The sequence below is a fragment of the Mesocricetus auratus genome, unplaced genomic scaffold (assembly GCF_017639785.1).
Source record: "Mesocricetus auratus isolate SY011 unplaced genomic scaffold, BCM_Maur_2.0 Super-Scaffold_100031, whole genome shotgun sequence".
Taxonomy (NCBI): Eukaryota; Metazoa; Chordata; class Mammalia; order Rodentia; family Cricetidae; genus Mesocricetus; species Mesocricetus auratus.
The window spans coordinates 8,749,334-8,773,100 of record NW_024429212.1 but is presented as its reverse complement, the minus strand read 5'-3'; the positions used below and the strand labels follow the sequence as shown (position 1 = coordinate 8,773,100).

The 23,767-nt window shown below is 44.1% G+C and overlaps 1 protein-coding gene across 2 annotated transcripts in view; it reads left to right on the top strand.

The window, feature by feature from the left end:
- Myo16 (myosin XVI) overlaps positions 1–23,767 on the top strand; it is a 422,801-nt gene that overhangs the window by 179,592 nt on the left and 219,442 nt on the right. For both annotated transcript variants that reach the window (XM_040733405.1, XM_040733404.1), the window contains exons 8-12: positions 3,188–3,263; positions 4,824–4,977; positions 11,331–11,481; positions 16,998–17,108; positions 22,782–22,847. In XM_040733405.1, coding sequence (XP_040589339.1) covers positions 3,188–3,263; positions 4,824–4,977; positions 11,331–11,481; positions 16,998–17,108; positions 22,782–22,847 — 558 coding nt within the window. The remainder of the gene's footprint in view (positions 1–3,187; positions 3,264–4,823; positions 4,978–11,330; positions 11,482–16,997; positions 17,109–22,781; positions 22,848–23,767) is intronic.

The following is a 23,767-nucleotide window of genomic DNA, read 5'->3' as shown; positions in this document are numbered from 1 at the left end:
CAGGTGATAGTCTGAGGCAATGGACTTTAGTTGGTGGTAGCTCTACCCAGTAGTCAATTTATACACACAGGGCAGCTCTACACACCTAGTCCATTTTCACACACAGGGCAGCTCTACACACCTAGTCCATTTTCACACACAGGGCAGCTCTACACACCTAGTCCATTTTCACACACAGGGCAGCTCTACACACCTACTCTATTCACACATATGCTTCCTTGCTGGAACTGTATGTGAAGAGCGTATGTCAACAGTGCTTTTGAATGAATGAATTTTGTCTACAATAAATGTTGAAAAGGAAAACCATGTTCTTGTCTAAAACACCTTTCCAGAGATGTGTTTCGCTGACCTCTGGGAGGGCAAATGCTCTCAAGTATTTCAGCAACTGTATGGCACAATTACTGTTCCATTTCTAAGACATTCTGGGTGTGATCTTATTCCAGACCATTTTAAAGTCAGCAATTCAGCTTAAATCTCTTCGTACAGAAAACTTGCTTTTTCATATTATCGCTAGTAACACTTCAACAAAACAGTAGCTACATTCCAGAACCAGATGTTCTTTGTAATTTTTCCCATGTATAAAATGTATTTGGATGACATTCATCCATCCTTCTCCTCTCTTGTCCTCATTTCTAATTTTGTTAGGATTGCTCAATATTAATTAATGTATGTTAATTCGTTGCTTACAGAAGAATGGGTGGGGTTTGCTTACTGGAACTCAGGAACTTACTAGTGAATACATCACTGATGAAAATGTCCCTCCCTCACATTCTGGCAATTACTTACTACCAATAGCTCCTCATGGAGGAGGAGGGTTCTAATATTTGAGAGCTACATTTTGTTTTATGCTCTCTCATGAGTTAACTGAGTTCATGGAGAATTTAAATTATAAACAGCAATGCAAGACATCTTGATGTAGGCAGGAACCAACTGAGAATTCATTCACTGCTATAGGTTGACTGTGGTTGAGACTGGTGGCATTAATGGGGGGTTCTGAAATGTTTAGAATATGATTCCTAGTTGGAGGAGATGGGTCACTAAAGATTGGGGAGAGAATGAGAGAGTGTTCCTTTTAAACATTTATGGTAAAGTGTCTTCCCTGTGTCCTGACCACCACATATTTCCAGTGGAGCATGATACTCTGCTCAAGTCCATGGAGCAGAGCCACCCCAGACTGAAGTTCAGAAACCATGAGCCCAAGGAATCCTCCCTTCTCTAGGTTTCTTTACTCAGATACTGGTTATAGGGACACACAGGTAACTAATACAGGCAGTTGGTACCAAGAGTGGGGTGATCTCTGTGGCTATATCTGAAGGTGTGGTCTCCAAGCCCTTGGGACTGAGTTCTGGGAGAAGTCTGAGGAAATAGACTAGAGAAAGACTAAAAGAAAAAGCTCAATGTGAGATTCTGGTGCGTGGTCAGGGGACCAGTGTGCCAGAGAAGTGTGAACAGTATAGACTGGGATCATCTATGCCTGGGCCTGGAAACATTGAGTAAGGGTGAAGTCAACACTTAACGCTTTAATTAGAAAAAGGCAGACATGTTAAAGTCTTTGGATGTGGTTTCACATACCAGGAAAATAAGCGAATCTTCATGAATCCCAACAACTGGGATGATTCTAACATGTACAGAGAGGCCGTGGAGTAAAGGTAGAAACACACACAGCAGGATTTAACTTCCCAGGTCACACTCAGACTGCCATGCGGTGCTTAGAAAGGCTTCTGACTGCATTTGCTAAGCATATCAAAAATGGTAGTGACGATGAGATGAAAAGCCATGATGGTGGTCAGTGCTGGGAGGTGGGGTCTGGTTAGAGAAATGCACAAAGATACACTTAGTGACATTCTTTTAAAAGTTGGCTGGGCCATGTTGATGACCCAGTAGGTAAAATGCTTTCCATGCAGGCCTAATGGCCTGAATTCGATTCCAAGAACTCACGTGGAAGGAAATAACTGACTCCCGAATGTTGTCCTCTGACTTCCACACTCACGTACCTACATACACACACACACACACACACACACACACACACACACACACACACACACACGCACGCACACACACCACTAATGATAAACAAAGTGGAAAACAACAGCTTTTGTTAAATGGATGTCTTTCGGTGCTATGTAGGGTCTCAGATGCTTTTCACACATTTACTCCGCATTTACTAATCACTCACAAATACTTTAGCTGTTGTACTGGGAACTGAACCCATCTCAACTGTACTAGACAAGTATGTGCCCCACCACTGAACTATGCCCCTGCCCGTGACTCTTCTGTTTTATGGGTGTGAGTGCATTTCCCTGTCTGTGCAATACGACCATTGGTTTTTAATGACATGTGCGGCATGGTGATGCATGTGTGGTGCCAACAAACCAAGACTTGACTGAATGGCTAAAGTGAATTAAAAAACTGAAGCAAAACTCCCAATAGTAAATGATCTTTCCACGAAACAGTATCAAAGGAACGTTACATATATAAAAGGCCCTTTTCAGACCCACAGAAGTCGAGCCCCACTTGCTAAATATTTGTTCCTAACACATAAATTGTGAAATAGTTTGATGGTATGGTGTATTGAGAGAAGAGCCTGGGGATAGTAAGAGTGCCAAGAAGAATGCTGTCCTTGATCTCCTGCCATGCCAGGTACCTTGCAAGAACAGCAGCCATATGAACTTACTGATGGCCCACAATAGAGATTCCTGATGAGATGATGCCCTCGGTACTCACTGATGGTCCTCAGTACCCTGGGTACCCACTGATGGTCCTCAGTACCCTGGGTACTTACCGATGGTCCTCACTGATAGTCCTCAGTACCCTAGGTGCTTACTGATGGTCCTCAGGACCCTGGATACTCACTGATGGTCCCCAGGACCCTGGGTACTCACTCATGGTCCTCAGTGCCCTGGGTACTCACTGATGGTCCTCAGTGCCCTGGGTACTCACTGGTGGTTCTCATTATCCTGGGTACTCACTGATGTTCCTCATTACCCTGGGTACTCAATGATGCTTCCTAGATCTTTGCTAATGGTCCTCGGTCCCTGGAATGTTTAGCGATGCTCTTTAGCCCTGGGTATTTGCTGATGGGTCCTAGGCATCCTTGGTGTTTACAGATGTGTTCTCAGTATCCCGTGTACTTACTGATGGGACCTGCATGACAGTTCTGATTGAAATTGTCTTTATGCTGCAGACAACCCTGGTGAAACTCCTTCTGTCACATCAGGCAAACCCCCACCTTGTCAACTGCAATGGGGAGAAGCCATCAGGTAGGTTGGAGCACAACGGGACTCTCTTCTTTTGACATAGACACTATTGACCCATCACTGGTGCAGTAAGAAGTATGGGCGGACATCTGGACACCCACAGCCCCAGTAGAGTTCTCCTCCTCTGTGTTTTGGGAGGATGATGGCAGCAGGTGAAGCCATCACCTTCCTTTCACGTAGTTTTTACCCACTGAGACACACACACAGATCACTCCACAGAATTCCAAAATCTATTTGATTGTTGTTTAACCTGTGACTCTATTGCTAGCTATTCACTTATTCTAATACTTATTATAGTCATGATTTTCTGTGTGGATACTTAGACTTAAAGAAACAGGAGTCATTAGTCTGGTGCTCACTTAGGTCCCCAAACTCTTGCCATATTTTTTTCAGAAGTGCAAATACTTCTGAAGGTTTCTATAAGCTTTCTGTCACTAATATGTTCCTACATCTAATACTCTTAGTGCTGTAGCTTTTAAAACTTAACCACTGCTACTTGTCATTGCAAAATTTACCATATTAACAGAATTCAAAGTAACAGAGAAATGTCTAGTGTAAGAAAAATATAAGAACGTTTAGTGGTGAATTTTTTTCTTTAAAAGTAAATAAATCTTTTACCTGGGCCCTTTTGAACTTAAAAGTCCTTCACATTTCAACTCTCCTTCTAATTACTTATAGGAGTAAGTGTAAAACAGGGTGAGGGCCTTCCTCTAACTTGTATTTTATTGGAGTTAAATGTCATGGCTCCATTGTGTCTGCTAAAACAAACAAAGATCTAACAAGCATGAGGATGCATTGCATGGTACCCTCAAACTTTAGAGTTAGGCTAATGAGAAAGCGTCTAACCATCTTACAGTGAACTGAAACTGGTTTGAGCTAATTTAGCTCTTTAAACCAAACCACAAGAATTAAGAAGGCGGCTGGTATGTGGTATGTATTTGTAACCCCAGCCCTGTGACGTGTGCACACACCTACCCTTTCAAGTTCAGCTTTCCCGTGACTTTTTGTTTATCCATTACCATCCACTGTGTATTCTCTTTATATTTATTTCATGTGCAATTTAATACATCCCTCATAGATGACAGGACAGTCTTGGAAAATGTCAGGGCTAAGATTTTATCTCAACCCTGAACTTTCGTTGTCTCTTGATCAACTTGTGTGTTGACTGATACATCCTCAGTTCACACACATCTGCATTACTGAGAGGGAACACTGCCCTGTATGATATCTGCACTGTGTCCTTAGATGTCACTACCCGCATCTGATGTCCTCTCTGTCTTGTAGATGTCACTGCCTGTGTCTGACAACTTCACAGTGTCCTTAGATGCCATTGCCCATGTCTGATCTCCTCACTCTGTCCTTAGATGTCATTGGCCATGTCTGATGCCCTTTCTGTGTCCTTAGATGTCACTTCCTGTGTCTGATGTCCTCACTGTGTCCTTAGATGTCACTGCCCATGTCGGACATCCTCTCTGTCTTGTAGATGTCACTGCCCATGTCTGACATCCTCTCTGTCTTGTAGATGTCACTGCCCATGTCTGACGTCTTCATTGTGTCTTATAGATGTGGCTGCCTCTGAGTTTATTGAAGAAATGCTCCTGAAAGCCGAGATTGCCTGGGAAGAAAAGATGAAAGAGTCTCCATCTGCACCTAGCTTAGTACAGGAGGAGCTGTACGATGAGATCCTTCACGACCTCCCACATCTTTCCAGTAAGCTGTAAGTACTTTTGTCCCATTGGGTTGCAGTAGGTGGAAAATCCTCTGAAGACCGGTTGCTTCTGTCTCTCCTCTCTACTCGCCCACTGTGGCATTGACAGAAGTGTCTGTCTGTCACCTCAAAATGTTCTAAATATTGTAGGTGTTTGTCAGCACATTTACCACAAAAGTCAATTGCCGATGATGAGTTCCGCATGACTAAAGAAATTAGTGTGGCCTCAAGTCATCACTACAAGTTCCAAATGTTGCTTTCCCTTGGCTCTGACAGCAAAGATGGTGTGCTAAACATTCTTCTAGATTGCAGCTAAACTTAACACAGGCTTTCCAGTGATTATCGTAACGGCGAACGGTCCTGCAGTAGTAAATGCAAATATATCTTATTTTTCTCCTAAACATAAATGTAACAATCCCAGCCCCCCCCACACATGCACAAAAAGATAATGCTTAGAAATGTTGAGTGGTCCAGTGAAAACTGCCACTGCATTCAAGGTTTGAAAAAGTGTACCTGGTAAGAGGCAGCCCACTCTAATTAGTTTACTAGGGGACAAGTGTCCTTTGAACTCACAATATGATCACCATTTTTACTTTGAACACTTTTAGTTCTCAGCAACTTAATGTATTATACAAACACACATGAAGTTTCCTGGATAGGAAAAGCAGAAATCACACCTAACAGTTACCATGGCTGGAGAGAGAGGCCAACAGGAACAGACTTCTCATGGATAAAGGGTTGCTTGAGAGGGTGGGCGTGTGATTTAAAAGGGGGTAGATGTGACAGTAAGTGACCCACTCTATCTTGGCATTGTGTTATGCCTTTACAAATGTGTAGACAGCAAAACATAAACAAGACTGGGGCATCAACAGGCCAGCGTGCATGGCAGAAGGGGTCACGGGACCCTCACCAAACCTGAACAGTTGACAGCTCATGGAAGAGGAAAAGCCATTGTCCTCGGTGATGCACCAAAGAGTGGGCTCACCCAGGCTCCAACAGAGTAGTCTAGACCCTGGCCATACAGCAGTGAGTCACACAACACAGCCAGAAGACAAGAGTATGGAAAGGGGTTCTGGAGTAGAAGGTATGAGAAAGAATAACAGAATGCTCTGAGTGTGTGTATGAAACTGTCTAAGAACAAAATTAGTAAAAAAAAAAGACATTTTCCAAGGGATAGACAAGATCATCTAGTGTAGGTGAACACACACCTTTGCCCTGTCTATGGTTTGTTTTTTGTGCTTTGTTTTATTTTAAAGATGAAGCACGCTGTGCATTTCTAACTGGTGCCTTTCATTTTTTTATATTATTGACTAAACAATGGATTATCTTGTTATGAACAGAAGAATCAATGGTGTATTTTGTTCTACATGATTAAAAATGAGGTTTAATTACATTTTCTTGTCCGTGAGAAAATGGTAGATAGATGGGCCAGGGTGAAGTTGACATCTGAGAAATAAATAAATATATATCAGGGAGCAAATTTGTGTGACCTGACTGGCCTTGCTTTTATTCTCCTTGTGTTTGTGGAGGCTGGCCCCAGGGTGGTCTTCTCTTAGAAAACACAGTATTTCACTTCTGTTTCTTCCGATTCTCACTGGTAAATTTCTTTTATCAATATTTTCTTTTGTGCACTCCAAATCAGTCTTGTTTATTGAAGAGAAAGGAGAAAGCACAGAAAATCACCACGCACTAGCCTTGTGGAGAAGCAGCTCCAGGACAGACAAGTCGGCTGCAAAGGCCTCATTCAGGACTGAGGCATTGGGGAGAGATGGGCATGGTTCTTCTGTTCTCACACAAGCTCTTTCTGGGGAGCTAGTGGCAGTGCCTCGTTATGACAAGGAGAAGTGTGGCAGGGAGACAGGATATGGGTATGGATGAGACCCTTATTATTAGAAAGGTCTTCCTAACATATGTACCTCCCCCAGTAAGGTTAATACACAAATTGCTTACTTTTCTATATTGACTAACAGTCAATGATTGTGTCAAATTCAAAAGCTCACTGACAACAGCACGAAACAATGGGGAGAGCCACTTGGGAGGGCTCAGTCTTGAGAGCTTCAGAAGGCTGATGAAAGAAATTAGCACAATATCAGAACAGACCAGTTGAGAATTCTCCAGAATGACAAAATTTAACACTGCTAGTATTGAAAATTCTCTTCATATCCAATCGTCAATGAAACACATCCATTAAAATCCCGACAGGAGCTTCTGTGAAAAATTGACACAGATTCCAAGTTTCACATGAAAATGCTAAGGGCATTGAAGAGTCAGAAAAAATAACATTTTTTTAAGGCAAACAAAGTTGGATGTCTCGTGTGAGTTAATACTGAAGATTCCTGAGACAGGGCATCAATCAAGTCAATACAGTATTATATCGATGCAGCACTCGGGAGGACCCTGAAATAGACTCACACATGTGTGCCAATTGATTTCTAACCAGCTTGTCCAGCTAATTAGTTGAGGAAAGACCGGCTTTGTTCTCAAAATGGGTGCTGAGACACCCAGACAGCTGTAAAAGAAAACTCTGAGTAACGATTCCTGGAGAGCCAGGAAACAGGAGGGCACGCACAGGGGACCACAGAGCTAAATATTTCAGAATAAAACCTAAGGGAGGAGTGATCCTTATTGATCTTGGGTTAGGAAAATGCTTCTTAGATAAGAAATAAGAAAGGAAAAACTGAAGAGGAAAAAATAGTCTATTGTTATGGAAATGAACTGACAGGAATGTATGGAGAGAGAAAAATCCTTCAAGGGTTCATCTTACGATTTGTATCCAGGATATACATCATCTAAAAACAGAGAGCCCCTGCCCTCAGCACAATCAAAGGATTCAAACCCAATTTGTAACAAAGAGACACTGACTAAAACTACAAAAGGACCAAAACGGCCAAATCATTTCTGAGCAAGAATAAAGCAGCAAAATCTCAATCCCAAATTCAAACTATTCTACAAACCTGCTCAATAAGGATGGAGCTGGGTTGGAAAGGGTCAGAGAAATAGGACAGAATAGAGAATGTGCAGAAATAGACCTGAGCCGGTGTGGTCAGCTGGGCCTCTGCAGGGACACACAGTAGGGCAACAATGGCCTCCTCCATATGTGGCCCTGTGACTACGGATGCCGAAGGCTGAAAGTTTCTTCGCTTGACACTTGTGGAGAAATAAAGGGAAGCCAATACACGGCAGAACGTGTGACTAGAAAGCATGGGGCCCAGGGGTCAAAGGGCACGGGGAAGGAGTTCTTCATTGTGACACCAAAAGCACAAGAAACAAAAGCAAACATCCCAAGAGGGACTACACCCCACCAAAAGACTTCTTTATGCACAACAAAAAAAGTTCTCTATCAACAAAACTACAGTCAACCAAAGGCCAGTAAGATGGCTCAGCAGACAAAGGCACCTGATGACTGACTTGAGTTTAATCCTCAGAACCCACATGGTGGAAGAAAAGACTCAAATCTTGCATATGTCCTATGACCAACACATAATTGCCATGGCGCGTGTGTGCATGTACGCGCGGGCTTGCATGAGCTCATACACACACACACACACACACACACGCAAATAAATGTAATTTTTAAATATTTAAGAAAGAGTTGCCATTGCAAACCTCATAAATGATAAAGGATAAATATCCAAAATGTGTGAGGAATTCATAGAACTCAATAGCAAATAACAACAAAACAAAAAATGTAATTTTTTTTATAAAGAACAGGCCAAAACCTTTGATATTTTCCAAAGAAGACAAACCAGTTAGTCTTTAGGAAAGTCCCTAACACCACTAACCTCAAACTAATGAAAGTGGGAATTACAGAGACACCAGCCCCTGCACCTGTTCCGATGGCTGCTATGGCAGACCAGAGGCAGTTCTAGGAGTGTAGAGGGAAGGAGACTGGGCTCAGGCTAGGTTATGGGAAACTGTAGAGGTTGCTCAGAACATTCACATCCACCTGCTGTGTGATGCAGGAGCCCCAGTCTGAGGCCTAAACCTGGAAGTTGAGACCCTGAGGACCCACGTGGATCCCATGTTCGTATCAGTGGTATTTATGATTAGCAATATATAGAAATATAGAACAGTTCATGTAGGAATAGAGGGGGTGTTGGCCGAAGGTACCCACCTGCAGGTACAAAATGAATATGTTCTGAGGGCACGTCCAACATGGGCTGTGACAGTGAATCAGTGCCATTGAGGTGTATTCAGTGTGTGCCAAGTTGTCATGACGCACACCTTATATATATTCAGCTTTCATTTAACAGCTAAGATTTTGAAACATCAAAGATTCCAATTAAAATCACAGCAAGTAGCCCCTGACACGTTTAACAATTGATTCCAGTGGGCACAAGAAAGAATGATTAAAGACAAATTCTCTTCGTGACTAGTTATTTTGGTTACGAGTCTGTAAACACTTTTTGTCAGGTACCATCGACTTGGAACTGGGGTGGTGGTTCTGGGGGTAAAGTGTGAAGACTTCTGTTTGGATCCCTCGAATCCCTGTGAAAGCTAGGGTTTGTGGTGTGTGCCTATCACTCAGCTCTGGGCAGCTAGAGGCAACACATGGATATGGATCCTAGCGGCTTGCTGGACAGCTAGGTGATCCAGGACAGCAAGCTTGGGTTTAGTGAGTGTAGCACATTTTCTTAACTAGTGACTGATTGGGCAGGGGGTGGACAGCCAATTGTAGCGGTGCTATCCCTGGCGTGAGTGGTCCTGGGTTCTATCTGACAGCAGGATCACCTGCTTAGAACCAAACCAGACCCTCTGAATGTGGGTGAGAGTTGTGTGGCTTGGCAGTATGTGGGGCCGCTTACAGTGGAACCAGGATTTATCCCTAGTGGCTTTCGAGAGTCCACTCTCTTTGAAGGAATGCCTTGCTGAGCCTAGTTGTTGGGGAGGGGGGCTCGGTCTGCCTCAAAGTGATGTGCTGATCTTTGTTAACTCTTCAGGGGAAGCCTTATGCTCTCTGAAGACTGGACTAGGGGTGGGGTGGGGTGGGGAGGTGAGGAGAGCAGGAGGAGGGGAGGGAGTGGGAACTGGGATTGGTATGTAAAATGAGAAAAGGCTGTTTCAAAACTTTAAAAAATATTTTTTAAAAACTTTTAATTCTGTTCAATGTAAAAAAAAATGAAACAAAACAAAATAGACAGCAGGCTGAGCAAGCCATGGGGAACAAGGCAGTAAGCCCACCCCTCCATGGCCCCTGCTCCTGCCTCCAGGATCCTGTCCTGCTTGAGTTCCTGCCCTCGCTGTTTTTGATGGTGAACTGTCATGTGGAAGCGTGAGTGAGATAACCCCCCCCACAAGCTGCTTTTGGTCATGGCGTTTCATCACAGCAATAGTCACCCTAACTAGGACAGACAGAGATCCTGTCGCAAAGTAACTAGGTGGAGTGGCAATTGAGGAAGACACCTTGATGTCAACCTCTGGCTTCCTCACATTCCTTCTCAGGCACACATGCACGCACACACAACACACAACACACACACACACACACGCACACACGCACTCACACATGCACACGCACACCATTGTACTGTATATCTGCAGTGAATCAATCTTACCGTGTATGAGTTAGATATACCTGAAGTTTAATCTCAACCAGCTCTAACTAGAATGATGAGCACTCCTATACATCACATGACACAACTTTTTGCAAACATGCCCTTGATAAAAGGGACTTGCATTTCTGCTTGAATGCTAACATGACAGAAGATTGTTCTTAAATTTTGTAGTAGAGCATCACATTGCAAATTCAGTCATTGTTTCCTGGTGAACATTGTGAATTCAGGGCTTTCTCTCGTCAGTGGACTTTAGAATGAAAGCGATGAAGTAACGTTTGTTTATTTCTTTCTTTGACTTGCTCAAGCTGTTTGGAATCACGCGAACTTTTTTTCTGCTTGTAATACGGTCATAATTAACAATTTTCTAGTCTAAGATTTATATTTCAATAAAAACTCAAAATATTACCCATGGTTCTATATGTAAAATCCCATACCCATTGTATTTTAATCATGATTTTTAACTTTCTTCATTTGTTTGCAAATCCCTTTGCACATTTAAATACAGTGCCTTGGTCAATTGTGAACGTCAAACAGCTTTTAAATTACCTATTGATCTTTCTATTACAGTTCAATGTATCTCGGTGAACATTTTCTTTTGGAGCTGAAACTAATGGATTTTTTTCTTTTTCTGAGAAGTGAAACATAATGGCAGGTGAAATGAAGTGAAAGCTTTGCATGTTTCCTGCAGCTTATGGAACATGTTTTTATCTGAGTAAACACACCTTCTGTGGTTCAGCCTCCCATAGCTTTTGGTTGATACAACAATGTTAGAAGAAAACTAATTGTGGTATTGATTATTTGTTGTAGCAGTCCCATGGTGCTGCCAATTGCCAAGCAAGACAGTTTACTGGAGAAAGACATTATGTTCAAAGACACAACAAAGGGTCTGTGCAAGCAGGAGTCTCAGGACGGGCCTCCTGAGACCAGCATGGTGAGCAGCTGCAGCAAGCCAGAGCAGGTAACCACCATGTGTCTTCAGGTTCTCTGTAAGGTCATTCCAATATCAGCTCCCTTCCATTCAAAGACAAATATGAATGCATAGACTAGAGTTCTGTTTAAAATTCCTGTCAATGCAGCCATTGTACCACTCATTAATAAATATAATTGGTACTTAATTTTAGATAAGTTTTAATTTTATAGTCAATTATTAACCTATATCTTAGTCTCACATGTGTTCAGGTGTCTTTCATTATTAAGTAGCCTTTTTCCTCTGTCTTCCAAGTATCCAAATACATGTCAGTAGGTCAAAAGTAACTATGATGTTTCAGAGAGAGAAAGAGAGAGAGTGAGAGAGGAAGGGAGGGAGGGAGGGAGGGGGGGAGGGAGAGAGAGAGAGAGAGAGAGAGAGAGAGAGAGAGAGAGAGAGAGAGAGAATACATGTGTATGTGTAATCACTTAAGACTCAATACCCGGACCCCAGACTGACAGCTGGGGAACCAGCATAAGACTGAACCAGGCCCCCTGAGCATGGGAGTCAGTTGGGAGGCGTAGGCAGTCTATGGGGCCGAGCATGGGAGTCAGTTGGGAGGCGTAGGCAGTCTATGGGGCCGAGCATGGGAGTCAGTTGGGAGGCGTAGGCAGTCTATGGGCCTCTGGCAGTAGAACCAGTGTTTATCCCTAGTACACATAGGGCTTTAGGAGCCCATTCCCTATGGAGGGACACTTTCTCAGCCTACATACATGGGGGAGGGCCTAGGTCCTGCCCCTAATGATGGGACAGACTTTGATGGTCCCCCATGGGAGGCCTCACCCTCCCTGAGGAGTGGATAGTGGATGCGATGGGGGAGTTGGTAGGGGGGTGGGATGACAGAAGGGAGAGGAAACTGGCATGGTATATAAAATAGGATTGTTTTTAATTTAAACAAAAATTAAAAAGACTCGATACCCAATTTAGGGCAGATTGCCTTTGTCTTTTCGGAGGGTTAGAAGCTTGAGAAATAGAAATTAGTATGTTTTCTTCTTTCACTGTGACTGAAATAATTGATTTTCCCGCGTGCTTTGTGAGTGGCAGAGCTACACTCTCTCTTGTTCCTGTTTTAGTGTCTCTAATCCAGAGTGTTTCTAAATACTCTCTCTTCTGGTGTCAGTTTGTTACTGTGGGAAAGAGTATCCTGGGAAAGGGAAGTTAGCAAACAAAAGTTTATTTCAGCTCACAGTTCCAGGCAACAGTGGCCATTTCAGGGAAGTAAAGGGAGGAACTCAGACAGCTAGTCACATGAACAGCCAAGAACAAAGACAGTAAATGCACCCTTGCTCACTGGGTTGCTCTCAGCTAGCTTCTCTGCCTCTTAGGCTGTCCAGGGCATTGCCTGCCTGGGGAATGTCACTGCCCACAACGGGCTGGGTCTTTCTACTTCAGTTAGTAATCAAGACACTCCCCTGTAGACATTTCTACAGACCAAGCTGATCTAGATAATTCCTTATTAACACTCTTTGCCGGTGATTCTATGTTGTGCCTCATCGATAGTTAAAACTAACCATGATACCTTCTTCTCAGGATTAAACTTTAACTTAAATTGCTTTTCATAAATCGAGGGAAGCATAAATGTTTGGGAAGAGGCCATTTTATTGACATGATTTTGAAGTATATTTGTAACTGGCTTGCATAGTAGGTAGAATATGAGATCCGTTGGAGTTGCCACTAATGAAGGCTACTAACACAATCTTAATGATGCAGTTATAATCTTCTCATGCCCTGTAGTTAGTGATTATGCATGAGTTATTCTGTGTTACCATTAATTTGTCTTCAGGCTATTAAATATCTGTCTTGGTCTGGCGGTACTGCAATAATAAATTCTTATTTAATTAAAGAAGCACAAACTGGGCCCATTCTTTAATGTAAATGCTGAGATTTAGGTCTCTGTGGAGACAAAAATTATTCTGTCTAGCAAACTAATAGATTTCAAGTGACCCATTTAACATGAGGTTTCTAGAAATATAAAGCATTCTTCAAAATGAAGACAATGCCAAAAGCAACCTGGGAAGGAAAGGGTTTATTTGGCCCATACTTCCACATTTGTATTCATCATTGAAGGAAGTCAGGACAGGAAAGCAAACAGAGATGGAGCTCGGAGGCAGGAGCTGATGCAGAGGCCATGGAGGGGTGCTGCTTATTGACTTGCTCCCCGTGGCTTGTTAAACCTGCTTTCTTTTAGGCTCCAGGACCACCAACCTAGGGATAGCACCATCCACAATGGGCTGGGCCCTCCCCTATCAATCACTAATTGAGAAAATGTCATACAGCCTGATCTTATGGAGGCATTTTCTCAGTTGAGGTTCCCTCCTCTCTGATGACTCTAGCGGGTGTCAAGTTGACATAAAACTAACCAGCACCTTGAGTATGAGTATATCCAGTCTTGCCTCCTCTCTGGTCTCCCTTTGCCAGCTTTCTGCATTTGGAAATTACTAAGTAGGCTCTGCACGTCCACATTTTACCTTCACCAACAGCCAAAAGGACTCTTCAATAAAATGAAGCCAGTTGTGACATCCAGACACTTAAGACCCCAGGCAGCTTTCCATAACCCTTGGAACTATGTAGCCGTTCCTGTAGTTGGCAGGATTCACCACTGCTCCTCCATACCTGTTCCCTTTGCTACCACACACAGCCATGCTGGATTCTCAAGGGCTCCCACACATAATCCTGGTTCTCCCCTTCCAACCTAAAAAGCCCGTCCTTCCAAATGATTCCCGCTTTCTAATTCAGCCCAGCCCCAAATGAGGACTGCTGAGCAAACTTTCAAAGACCTGCTTTCTTCTGTGTGTTTTCTGCACTTGCGATTTCTTACTTATATCCTTGATTCTCCCTCCAGTAAACTGAGAACACACCGAGATGAGAGCTAATTTATTCTCCCTCTCTCTCTCTCTCTCTCTCTCTCTCTCTCTCTCTCTCTCTCTCTCTCTCTCTCTCTCTCTCTCTCTCTCTCCCTCCCTCCCTCCTTCTCTGTCTCTGTCTCTCTGTCTCTCTGTCTCTTTCTCTCTGTGTATGTGTGTGTGTGTGTGTGTGTGTGTGTCAAACTGCTAACACAAAGCCTGTCTGAGAGTAGATAAGCTAGAAACACTGTGAACAACTGCTTGTGTTCCTGGAGCCACTCATCACATGCTGCCCCTCCCCCACCCGTCACTCCTTGTTGCACAGTGGTAACCAGCCCAACTTGTAACTTACCAACTCTGACAGTTACTCTTCATTATCAGCCTAATGGGGTTAGAAATCACCTAGGAGACATACCTCTGGCTCTGTCTGTGAGGGTGTTTTAGAGAGGTTTAATTGAGGGAAGATATACCCTGAGTATGAGTGGCTTCAACCAACCAATTAGAAGTTGTTGAATGGGAAGGGCAACAGCTAAGCGCTGGCTCTCCCCCACCGTCCTGGCTGACACTGCAGACCAAGCTGTTCTCACTTCCACAGCTTCCCTGCCAGCCAGGGTTGCCTCTCCCTGCCCTCTGAGCCCAGATCCCTCTAAATCACTTTTGTCAAGTATTTGGTTACAGAAACAAGAAAAGTAACTAATCACCAACCATGTGGCTTTAGAAAAATCACCTCTTAGCCAGGTGGTGGTGGTGGTGGCGGTGCGCTCCATTAATCCCAACACTTGGGAGGCAGAGGCAGGTGGATCTCAGTGAGTTCAAGGCCAGTCTGGGCTACAGAGTAAGTTCCAAAAAGCCAGGACTGTTACACAGAGAAACCCTGTCTCGAGAAATCAAAAAAAAAAAAATAGGAAGGAAGGAAGGAAGGAAGGAAGGAAGGAAGGAAGGAAGGAAGGAAGGAAGAAAGGAAGGAAGGAAGGAAGGAAGGAAGGAAGATCATCACTTGAATATCTTATCACATTCTTCTGCCTTCATGCTCTCCTGTATGAGGTCTGGCCACTCTGGCCTGCCTTTGGCAAAATCAGTTATATCCAATTCTCTGGGTTCCTTCTACTCCCTGTGTCCTCTGTTAGTCTCTCCCTCTCATGACCCCTCCCTGTTCCTTGATAGTCAGCCCTGCCAAGTATTGGAATGGAGCCTGTCTCTGTCCTACCCTGGGAGATCTCAGCACAGACAGTGCTCCCTATACCTACTCTTTTTCCCCCAAATTACTCCTAGCAGACCTTCAGCTCCCTCAGCCATTGTCACACACGAAGTTCTTATTTAGCACCAGGCCAGCCAGGAATGTCCACTCTTCCTTCCGGGGTGTCCCTCACAGAAGTTGTCAGAGCAATCCTTGACATGAAGCCACCTAAGCATGCCAATGCTGCTCACTCAACCTCAGAGCTAACATTGGACCAAGTTCTCCATATAGCGTGTGAGTCTTAGGGACAGGTGGCTGGTAGCTGGAAACTTGGAGACCAGGAATATTGTACAAATTGGTTTTTCAATGAGCAAGCACGCTTCTGTTGGAATATTGTTTTCAGGTAGAGAAACAGATCGGTGTCCAATGACCAAGAACCCCTAGCCATGGTGTCTTCTAAGTGGGTTATGCAACACTCTGGCCCCCCTGAGCTTTCAGATGCCCAGGAGAGTGTCTCTGCTTCTGTTATTTAAGCACTTGGGCAAGACGCAGCCTGAGAGACACGGGAGGAAAGTTTCATCTTGTTATGTATTCACTAGCTTTGGGAAAATAGTTCTAATTTTAGTGGTTTAAGATGTGTAGCGATTCCCATTCCGTAGACACTCGTCTGATAAACGGTGATAATTATATTTAAATTATTCAGCAAAGGAACACACAATAAATAATACAGTGTGTGATACAGATAGGAAATTCAAGGAGAACACGGGCTGCAGCGAAAACAGAAAGCAGAGTGAGCTTGCTTTCATCTGAGGTTTCCTGTGTCTCTCCCCGGCTCACAGGGCTCCTCACAGATTCTTCTTCTGTTGCCTTCTGTGCCTAACAGGAAGTCAAAGCTTCATGTACATGGGCTGCCTCCCCACTAAGGCAGTGTTTGAGAGTTCAGCCCTGGATGTGAGGAAGACAGGGCTTTTATAGCTCAGGGTAGGAGATTCCCAAATGGGGGGCTTGACAGGCAAAACAGGCAGGGTTGCAGGATCAGGGCATGCACGTAACAAGTTAGCCTCTCCTGAAACAAATGGTTTCAAGGTGGGCAGAGCAAGGTAATCACAGTCATAGCAAGGTACCCATAGGCGGTCTTACAACCTTTTGAGAAAAAGTTAGGGTTTCATGATGCTTATAAGCAACTTTTTGAAACAAAGACGGGATTGTCATACCTGGAACAGGCAGTACAGAATCATTTGTAGTTAAGGTTACAGATGGGGCATAGCCCAATCCTCGAGAAACAGAGACTTAATCATAAACAGGAGCAAACCTAGCGTGTCTTTGCTGTAAGATGGCTTTTAAGATGGAGGCAGGCTATGTCTTCTCCATCTTGCCTTTAACAATGGAGTCATACTCACATGGTCTCAGGGGTTCGAGAAGCACCTGTCAGGAACTATCAGAAAGTGACTAAAGTTGATCCCATTGACCTTTGTTGCACCCCACAGGTGCAGCTCACGCCTCCTGCTCCCAGCGACGACCTAGCCACACTCAGTGAGCTTAACGACAGCAGCCTGCTGTATGAAATTCAGAAGCGCTTCGGAAATGACCAGATACATGTGAGTGCCCACAGAACTGTGTCCCGCTGACGTTGGGACCACAAATGTTGCAAGTGATGGGTCCCTGGAAGCTTCTGGCCCTGGTGATGGCTGGGCTTGAGCTTTGCAGAGTGAGACTCATCTTGGGAAGGTTTTCTGTCATGTTCTGCAAAATTCCAAATTTCAGAGTTAAGTGTAAACTAGTACCCTGCAGGTAGGCTGTGTGTTCGGTCTCAGAAACCTGGGACAAATGGATGCGGTACATATTTACATGTCAAAGCAGATCCTGGCCAGCTCTCCTGACATCATTCAGTCCCTATGGCTTCTACAGGCATCTTTCATCCTGCATCCTACCCAGAATCTCTCCCTCTAGGGACTGGGCTTCCCTTGCCTTCCCCTAGCCTGATCCCTATATAGTCCAGCCATTGGGCACACAGCTCTCTTGGCCTCCTGGCCCTCACTGGCTCTCCTGGCCATTGGCTGCTCTCTTGTGCTTCTCCCCCCTCTCTCCTTTCGTGGTCGGATTTAGTTGCTGGCCGTCCTCAGCCTGGACTCTTCCTTCTCCCCGCTTTCTCTCACATCTACAATAAAAATCTTCTCTAGACTCTAGGAGAAGTCTTGTCCTCCTCTTATTTCATTTTTTTTCATTCACTGTGCACTTTCCTGTTGTCCCAACTGAGTGGGAGATCTTTCCAGGACAACATCTTCCCTCCCCCCCCCTCCGCCTTCCCCTCCTCCTCCTCCCTCCCTCCCCACTCCCACATGCTGGTTGATTTTGTTCTGTTCCTTCCATACAGAGCCCAGGACAATTCAGAATGCCTGTGGAGATTTCTCATTATACATGAATCTGTCACATTCCCTGATAACACCCATTTAGTCCTAATCTACTGAGAATCTGATTAAGCCATTTTCATGGAAATGTGAAGACTGAGCTTTCCCTACAAGTAAGGAATTGTTGGGTCCTGATTAACCCCTGAAGCTGTAGCACAACCTCTTTAGGCTTCAATATACTGTCTGCCACCCTAAATACATTTAAAATTAAGCACGAGCATCACAATTGTTGGAATTTTACCATTGGTGTTAAGTACTTAAACCTGATTGCATCAGTCTCTGTCACTGCCCTGGTGCTTTTCAGAAGTGTTTCTTTTCATTTTTTTTTTCAATTTAAAACTTGTTTCATTTTTGTAGAACCAAGGGCTATAAATCCAGGTCCTTATGAACGCTTGGCAAATTCTGAGATCAATATCCCTGGTCACTTATTTGCCTTTTGGCTTGCGAAGGATCTTGATAATTTTCCAGCCTGGCCGGGAAATCAGTAGCATAGGATGGACTTGACTTTGCAATCCTCCTGCCTCAACTCCTGAGGGTTTTGTGCCACCAAGTCCATGGTTTGTTTTGTTCCTTAATTCCTTCCTGCTTGTTCAGATGCTCTGTCTCTTAAACATCCACTCTGTCCACACTATGGGCCACTACCACCCCTGCTCTGGCAGCCCTCTAACTTTGGAGATCTTTTTTCCCTCACCATCTGAGCTCAGTGAACTGGAACATTTTTTTTGCTAAGTCCTAGAGTAACACGGAGCTCCTTGCAGGAGCCTGTCCCTTCCCACAGCAGGGAGAGCACAGCTCTGTCTCTGAGGTGGGCATCATGGCTGAGAAGCCAGTTAGTCCCAGTCAGTACAGGCAGACATGTACTTGGCAGGCAATAGCTGCCCTCCTTCCTAGCATTCTCTCTGCAGAACAGAACTTTCCGGAATCCCACTCAAACGTGCTTCTGTCTGCCTGTCTCCTCTGAGTTGCCAAGCTGTGTTACAGTGGGCTCTCTTTTGTAAGAACGCGCATCAAGGCAGGTGTGAGGGAGACTGTCCTCCTTGTTCTATGACTGGCATGTGGCTCCTGTGCCAAACCCTGGGCTTGGTGACGACAGAGCCAGGCAGCTGTGTTCACATAATGCCTGGCCGGCGCTGCTGATGTTGGAGGCCAGATTGTCCCCACCCATCCTCCCTATGCCTTGCCGTGGGAGGCCTTCACTCCAGCCTACTCTACTCGGATTCTGTCTCTATATGGATCATCAGAAATAACATCCCTTGCTAAAGGTCATGTCCATTATGAACTTTCCACTGAGACAGCTAAGGTCACATCTAAAGGATGGGCATGTAAACTCGACATAATTCCAGATGATGAATGCAGCTGTGTTCTAATTCTCCAGTTGTGTGCTGATGAGGAGAGCTGGCGTTTGACATTCCCCAACTCTGTTCTTTTTTCTGTGATTTGGGGAGTTGAACCTAGATCCTTACACATGCTAAGTAAGTTCTTCCCTATGAGCTACAGCCTTTCCTCTCTTTTTACTTGTTGATACAGGATCTTGCTAAGTTGCCCAGGGCAACCTTGAACATAGAATCCTCATGCCTCAGCCTACCAAGTAGCTGAGGTGGCCGTCTCTGGTAAGGTCACTAGTGTGAACACCTGGCTAGGCTCCCACTCTCCTGCTTGTCTTGGGAATCTCATAAACCCCTTTTCAAGATGCACTCAGGATAGCAACCTACACTGCTGCCACCCAGCCGTGAGTCCTACTCCAACTGCAGCACCTCATGCCATCCTCTAGGAAAAGATCTGGATTTCCCTTGACCTCCCATCTGTTCTCAATGCAGTAGATAGTGCCGCCTATTAGGACACACTGTATTATGTCACTTTCTGCACAAAGGAACTCACGATCACTCAAGGGAAAGCTAGAGCCCAGGGACAGTTTCTGACTCCTTGTGCTTTTGGCCATCCGTGCTACAGCTGTCCTGCTGGTCACCTTGAGTACCTATGACAGTGTCACTGGGTGCACAGTACCCCTTTGCTCCTCTCTCACACTTTGTCAGTTTCAGGGTTGCTTTCTGTGATCTGTCTTACGTGGTTTCCTCCACAGACACATTAAATGTGTTGACTATTCTGTTTATTTATATGCTCATGTCTATCTCCCCTAGTATACACAAATGCATGCATACATATATATATATTCATGTGTGTATGTGTGTGTGTGTGTATGCACATATGCTCCCATCCATGCACACATGAACGCCACAATAGCATGTAAAGTTCTCAAAGACTGAATACGTGGGGATGCCTCTCGCGTTAAACATACTTTTGAACGCAAGAGAAAAAAGTTAATGTGACTTTCTCTGTGGCAAACAGCTGAGTCTGGGATGAACTATCCATATTTCGGATGCTACGCTGACCTGATTGTTTGGCGGAGTTCCTATCCCCTTTCTGTATCCCATTTGTCACGTGATGTGATTTGTCCACACCAGCTGTGCCTTGCCCGGGTCCTCGGTATGTGACATTCAATTGGATGATACGTTGGGAAGTTTCCACACATCTGCCATAATGGGAAGTTCCCAAACCTTCAAACAGAAAATGGCTTGCAGGTGATGAGGCGTGAGCTCGCCAGAAAATGCACAGAACAGCAGCAATGCATGCCTGGAATAATGATTGCACACAGTACCAGAGAATACAGAACACACACCAGAGTCCTTCGTGAGCTGCAGAAAAGCTGGGGGGGGGCAGTAGTCTCTGCCTAGAATCTAATGGGACCTGAGGCTCACAAGGAAACAGCCTGCAAAGTCAATGCAGAAACCCCTGGCACATCTGGCTAGCCTAGGGAGTTCTAAAAACAGAGTAAGGGTTCCTCGTGGACCATCACCCACCTGTGCCATTTCTGTTCAGGTGGCCCAGGTCGGGTGGCAGGACGTCCCTGTGGAGCACTTCAGTGGGAGGTCAAATGATTTGAAGCACCCTGTGCTGGCCTCACTCTCTAAGGCTCTCCTGTGGCATGCTGTGTTGTCTACTCGCTGCTAGGAAGATGCTTCTGGAAGGGACAATGTGTAGAGTGATGGGAAAATGACTCATTAGGACAATGAGCTAAGGGAGTCACTGTTTCCACAGCTGAGAGAACTGCCTTCCCCAATTCTGATGGTTTATATAGTGTCAACTTTGATGGCTTCACAATGTTGCATCATACTTGTACTTTTGCCTATTTCAACACACATATCCAAAGAGGATCTAAAGCCCCTTTAGCAATTGTCCCAGTATGAAATTTTCCCTCATGGTAGAGTGTATATTTGGGTTCCCAATGTGATGCTGAGTAACTGATGGTAGATCTGAAGCACGTGCTGAAGTTAAGAAAATTAGCCTCACTACTGCAGCTACAGTTACCATTTATTTTAAGAAAATTAGCCTCACTACCGCTGTTACAGTTACCATTTATTTTCTAGTGTTAACACCTAAGCTCTCTTAGCTGGTTCACAGTGAACAGTGAGACATTGCAGCTAAATCTTCCCACACTCACATCATACCACTCACATCCTCTAGGTTTTAAAAAAACCGTTCTGTGTTTAGTTTAGAGGATAAACATCTACCGCCTCTAGCAACTGTAAAAGGACATTTTCCTGTCTAGTCTGTGTTCCACTGGACCTGTTTTCTCTCCACCCACCAGGTCCCATGGCTGCTTAGTAAAATAAGCACTTAGAGACTTAGTATATATTTATAATTGTTTAGCCATTGACTCAGGCATCTTATTGGCTGGCTCTCTCTTAATTATTAACCCACAACAGTTAAACTGTGAGTCTCCCCTGGCCTTACCTTCCCGGAGAATGCCCAGGTGTTCTACCTTCCTGGTAAACTCATGGCCTCTGTCCTGTATCTTTCTTTTCCCTCCTCTCTGTTGAGAATTTCTGCCTAACTAAATCCTGCCTGTCCATTGGCCAGAACATCTTTATTCATCAACCAATAAAAGCAACACATATTTACAGCATACAGAAGGACCTCCCACATCAAGCAATCAGTAAATATTTTAAATTTTCATCTGCTTATTGCAGTGAATGAAACTAGAAAATCTCTCCTTGTCCTGGTGAGCTCGGGGTTCCTCCTCTTAGCTGTTTTCAGACACTTGGCGGTAGATTGATTTACCATGGATACATAGATTCGCTGTCCTCTCCTGACTGCTGTGTCAATTTCTCACTCTGAAATGCCCCCTCTAATTCCCACTGCTGCTGCCCAAGCTACAGCTCTAGGAGTTGATGCTGAACACTCAGCTTTTCTGCTGGTGTTGTTAAATGCGTATCTCGCTTTATTCTTTTACCGTTAAATTGTCCTGGTCTTCATATTTGTGGCATTTTTCTCTAAAATAGCAACATCTACCATTTTCACTCAGTTCATAGTCTTTGCCTTTTAGCTCAGTATTTGGAACATGTATTTGAGTTGCACTACAGACATATATGTGCTTATACCTATATTTACAATAACCATTCTATTTATCCCTAAACCTTTATCATTGCTTCAAATTTGCTAACTAAAAGCCTTGTGTCTTTTTCTTTAACTCTATAGTAGCATAAAATTAGCTGTCCCATTTTTTGCTGTGAGTTTGTTTATTTTACTTCTATACTGTTTATCCAGAATGATCTCCACAAAATCCCTTGGCAATATACTCTTGGAATCTAAATATTTCACTGGTTATGTCTCATGGAATCAAACCTGGTAGTTTCACTTAATCTGAATTTGAATTTTGTATTTCTTAAGAATGTCTGGGCCAATCACAAATATTAGAATATGACCTTTGTTGATTCACCATGTTTCCCACAATGGTTTCTAGGTTATATAATTTTAAATGTTTCTATTTATGTGGTTCATGAACTGTTTGCATCTTTTTGACAGACTTTTATTGGGGACGTCTTCTTGCTTGTTAACCCATTCAAAGAACTCCCAATTTACTCCACTACGGTGAGTATAACACCCCAAATATCATTTCAAAGTGACCTTCATGAGGTATACCCATTTGTATTTTGTGACATGAAAACTAAAGGAATAGCCAATCAAACAAAAATTCTTAGAGTTTTCCTCACTCGAATTAGCATAATGGTCCCCTTAATGCATTCTGAGGCAACTTGGGAAAACAAAATCATTTTTGCCAAATGTATCTTTTACATTTAAAGATGTAACTCTGCTCTGATAGTGCCTACCAGACAGGATAAATTAAACAATACAGTGTATTTCCATGCATCCTTGACTGATTTGATGTTATTTGGTTTAGATCACCTATCTGAGCGCTTGGTCACCTGATGAAGACGTTCTCTTAAGTTATAGTAGTGGGGATGGGAAGTAAGACGAGCACAGTGAATTTTCCAAAGCGTCTGGGCAGTGCCACCATGAGACTGTTCAACACGACAGATGAATCACTATGGAAAGTCGTTCTAGCTAATTGAAGTCACAATGTGATTTTATATAGTGATGGGTGAAAATGATGTAAGTAGCTCTCTGGCATTTACCTATCTGCACACCTGCTTTCAACTGTAAAATAGGACCCATAAGCAGCAGGTACCTGGTAAATAGGAGCCAGGGAATAGATATGCATTCCTGACACAAATAGGGAGGTGGAGAGAGAAACAAAGGAAAGGACGAGAAAGGGAGAGGAAGGGAGGGGTGTAAGGATTCAGGCACTACGCTGGCCTACCCCGTCACCTGTCACAATGCACTCAGGCAGTGCCCTGGTCAGCCCAGTGCAAAGGACCCCTTTAAAAGACAGACTCCACCCACGTACGCTCTCTTTCCAGTCTCCTCTCTCTTTCCCGCTCTTCCCCTGGAGCAGATAGGACTTCTCTTGTCTCCCTCTTCTCTTCTGTCCTCTCTCTGCCCTCCGTGTC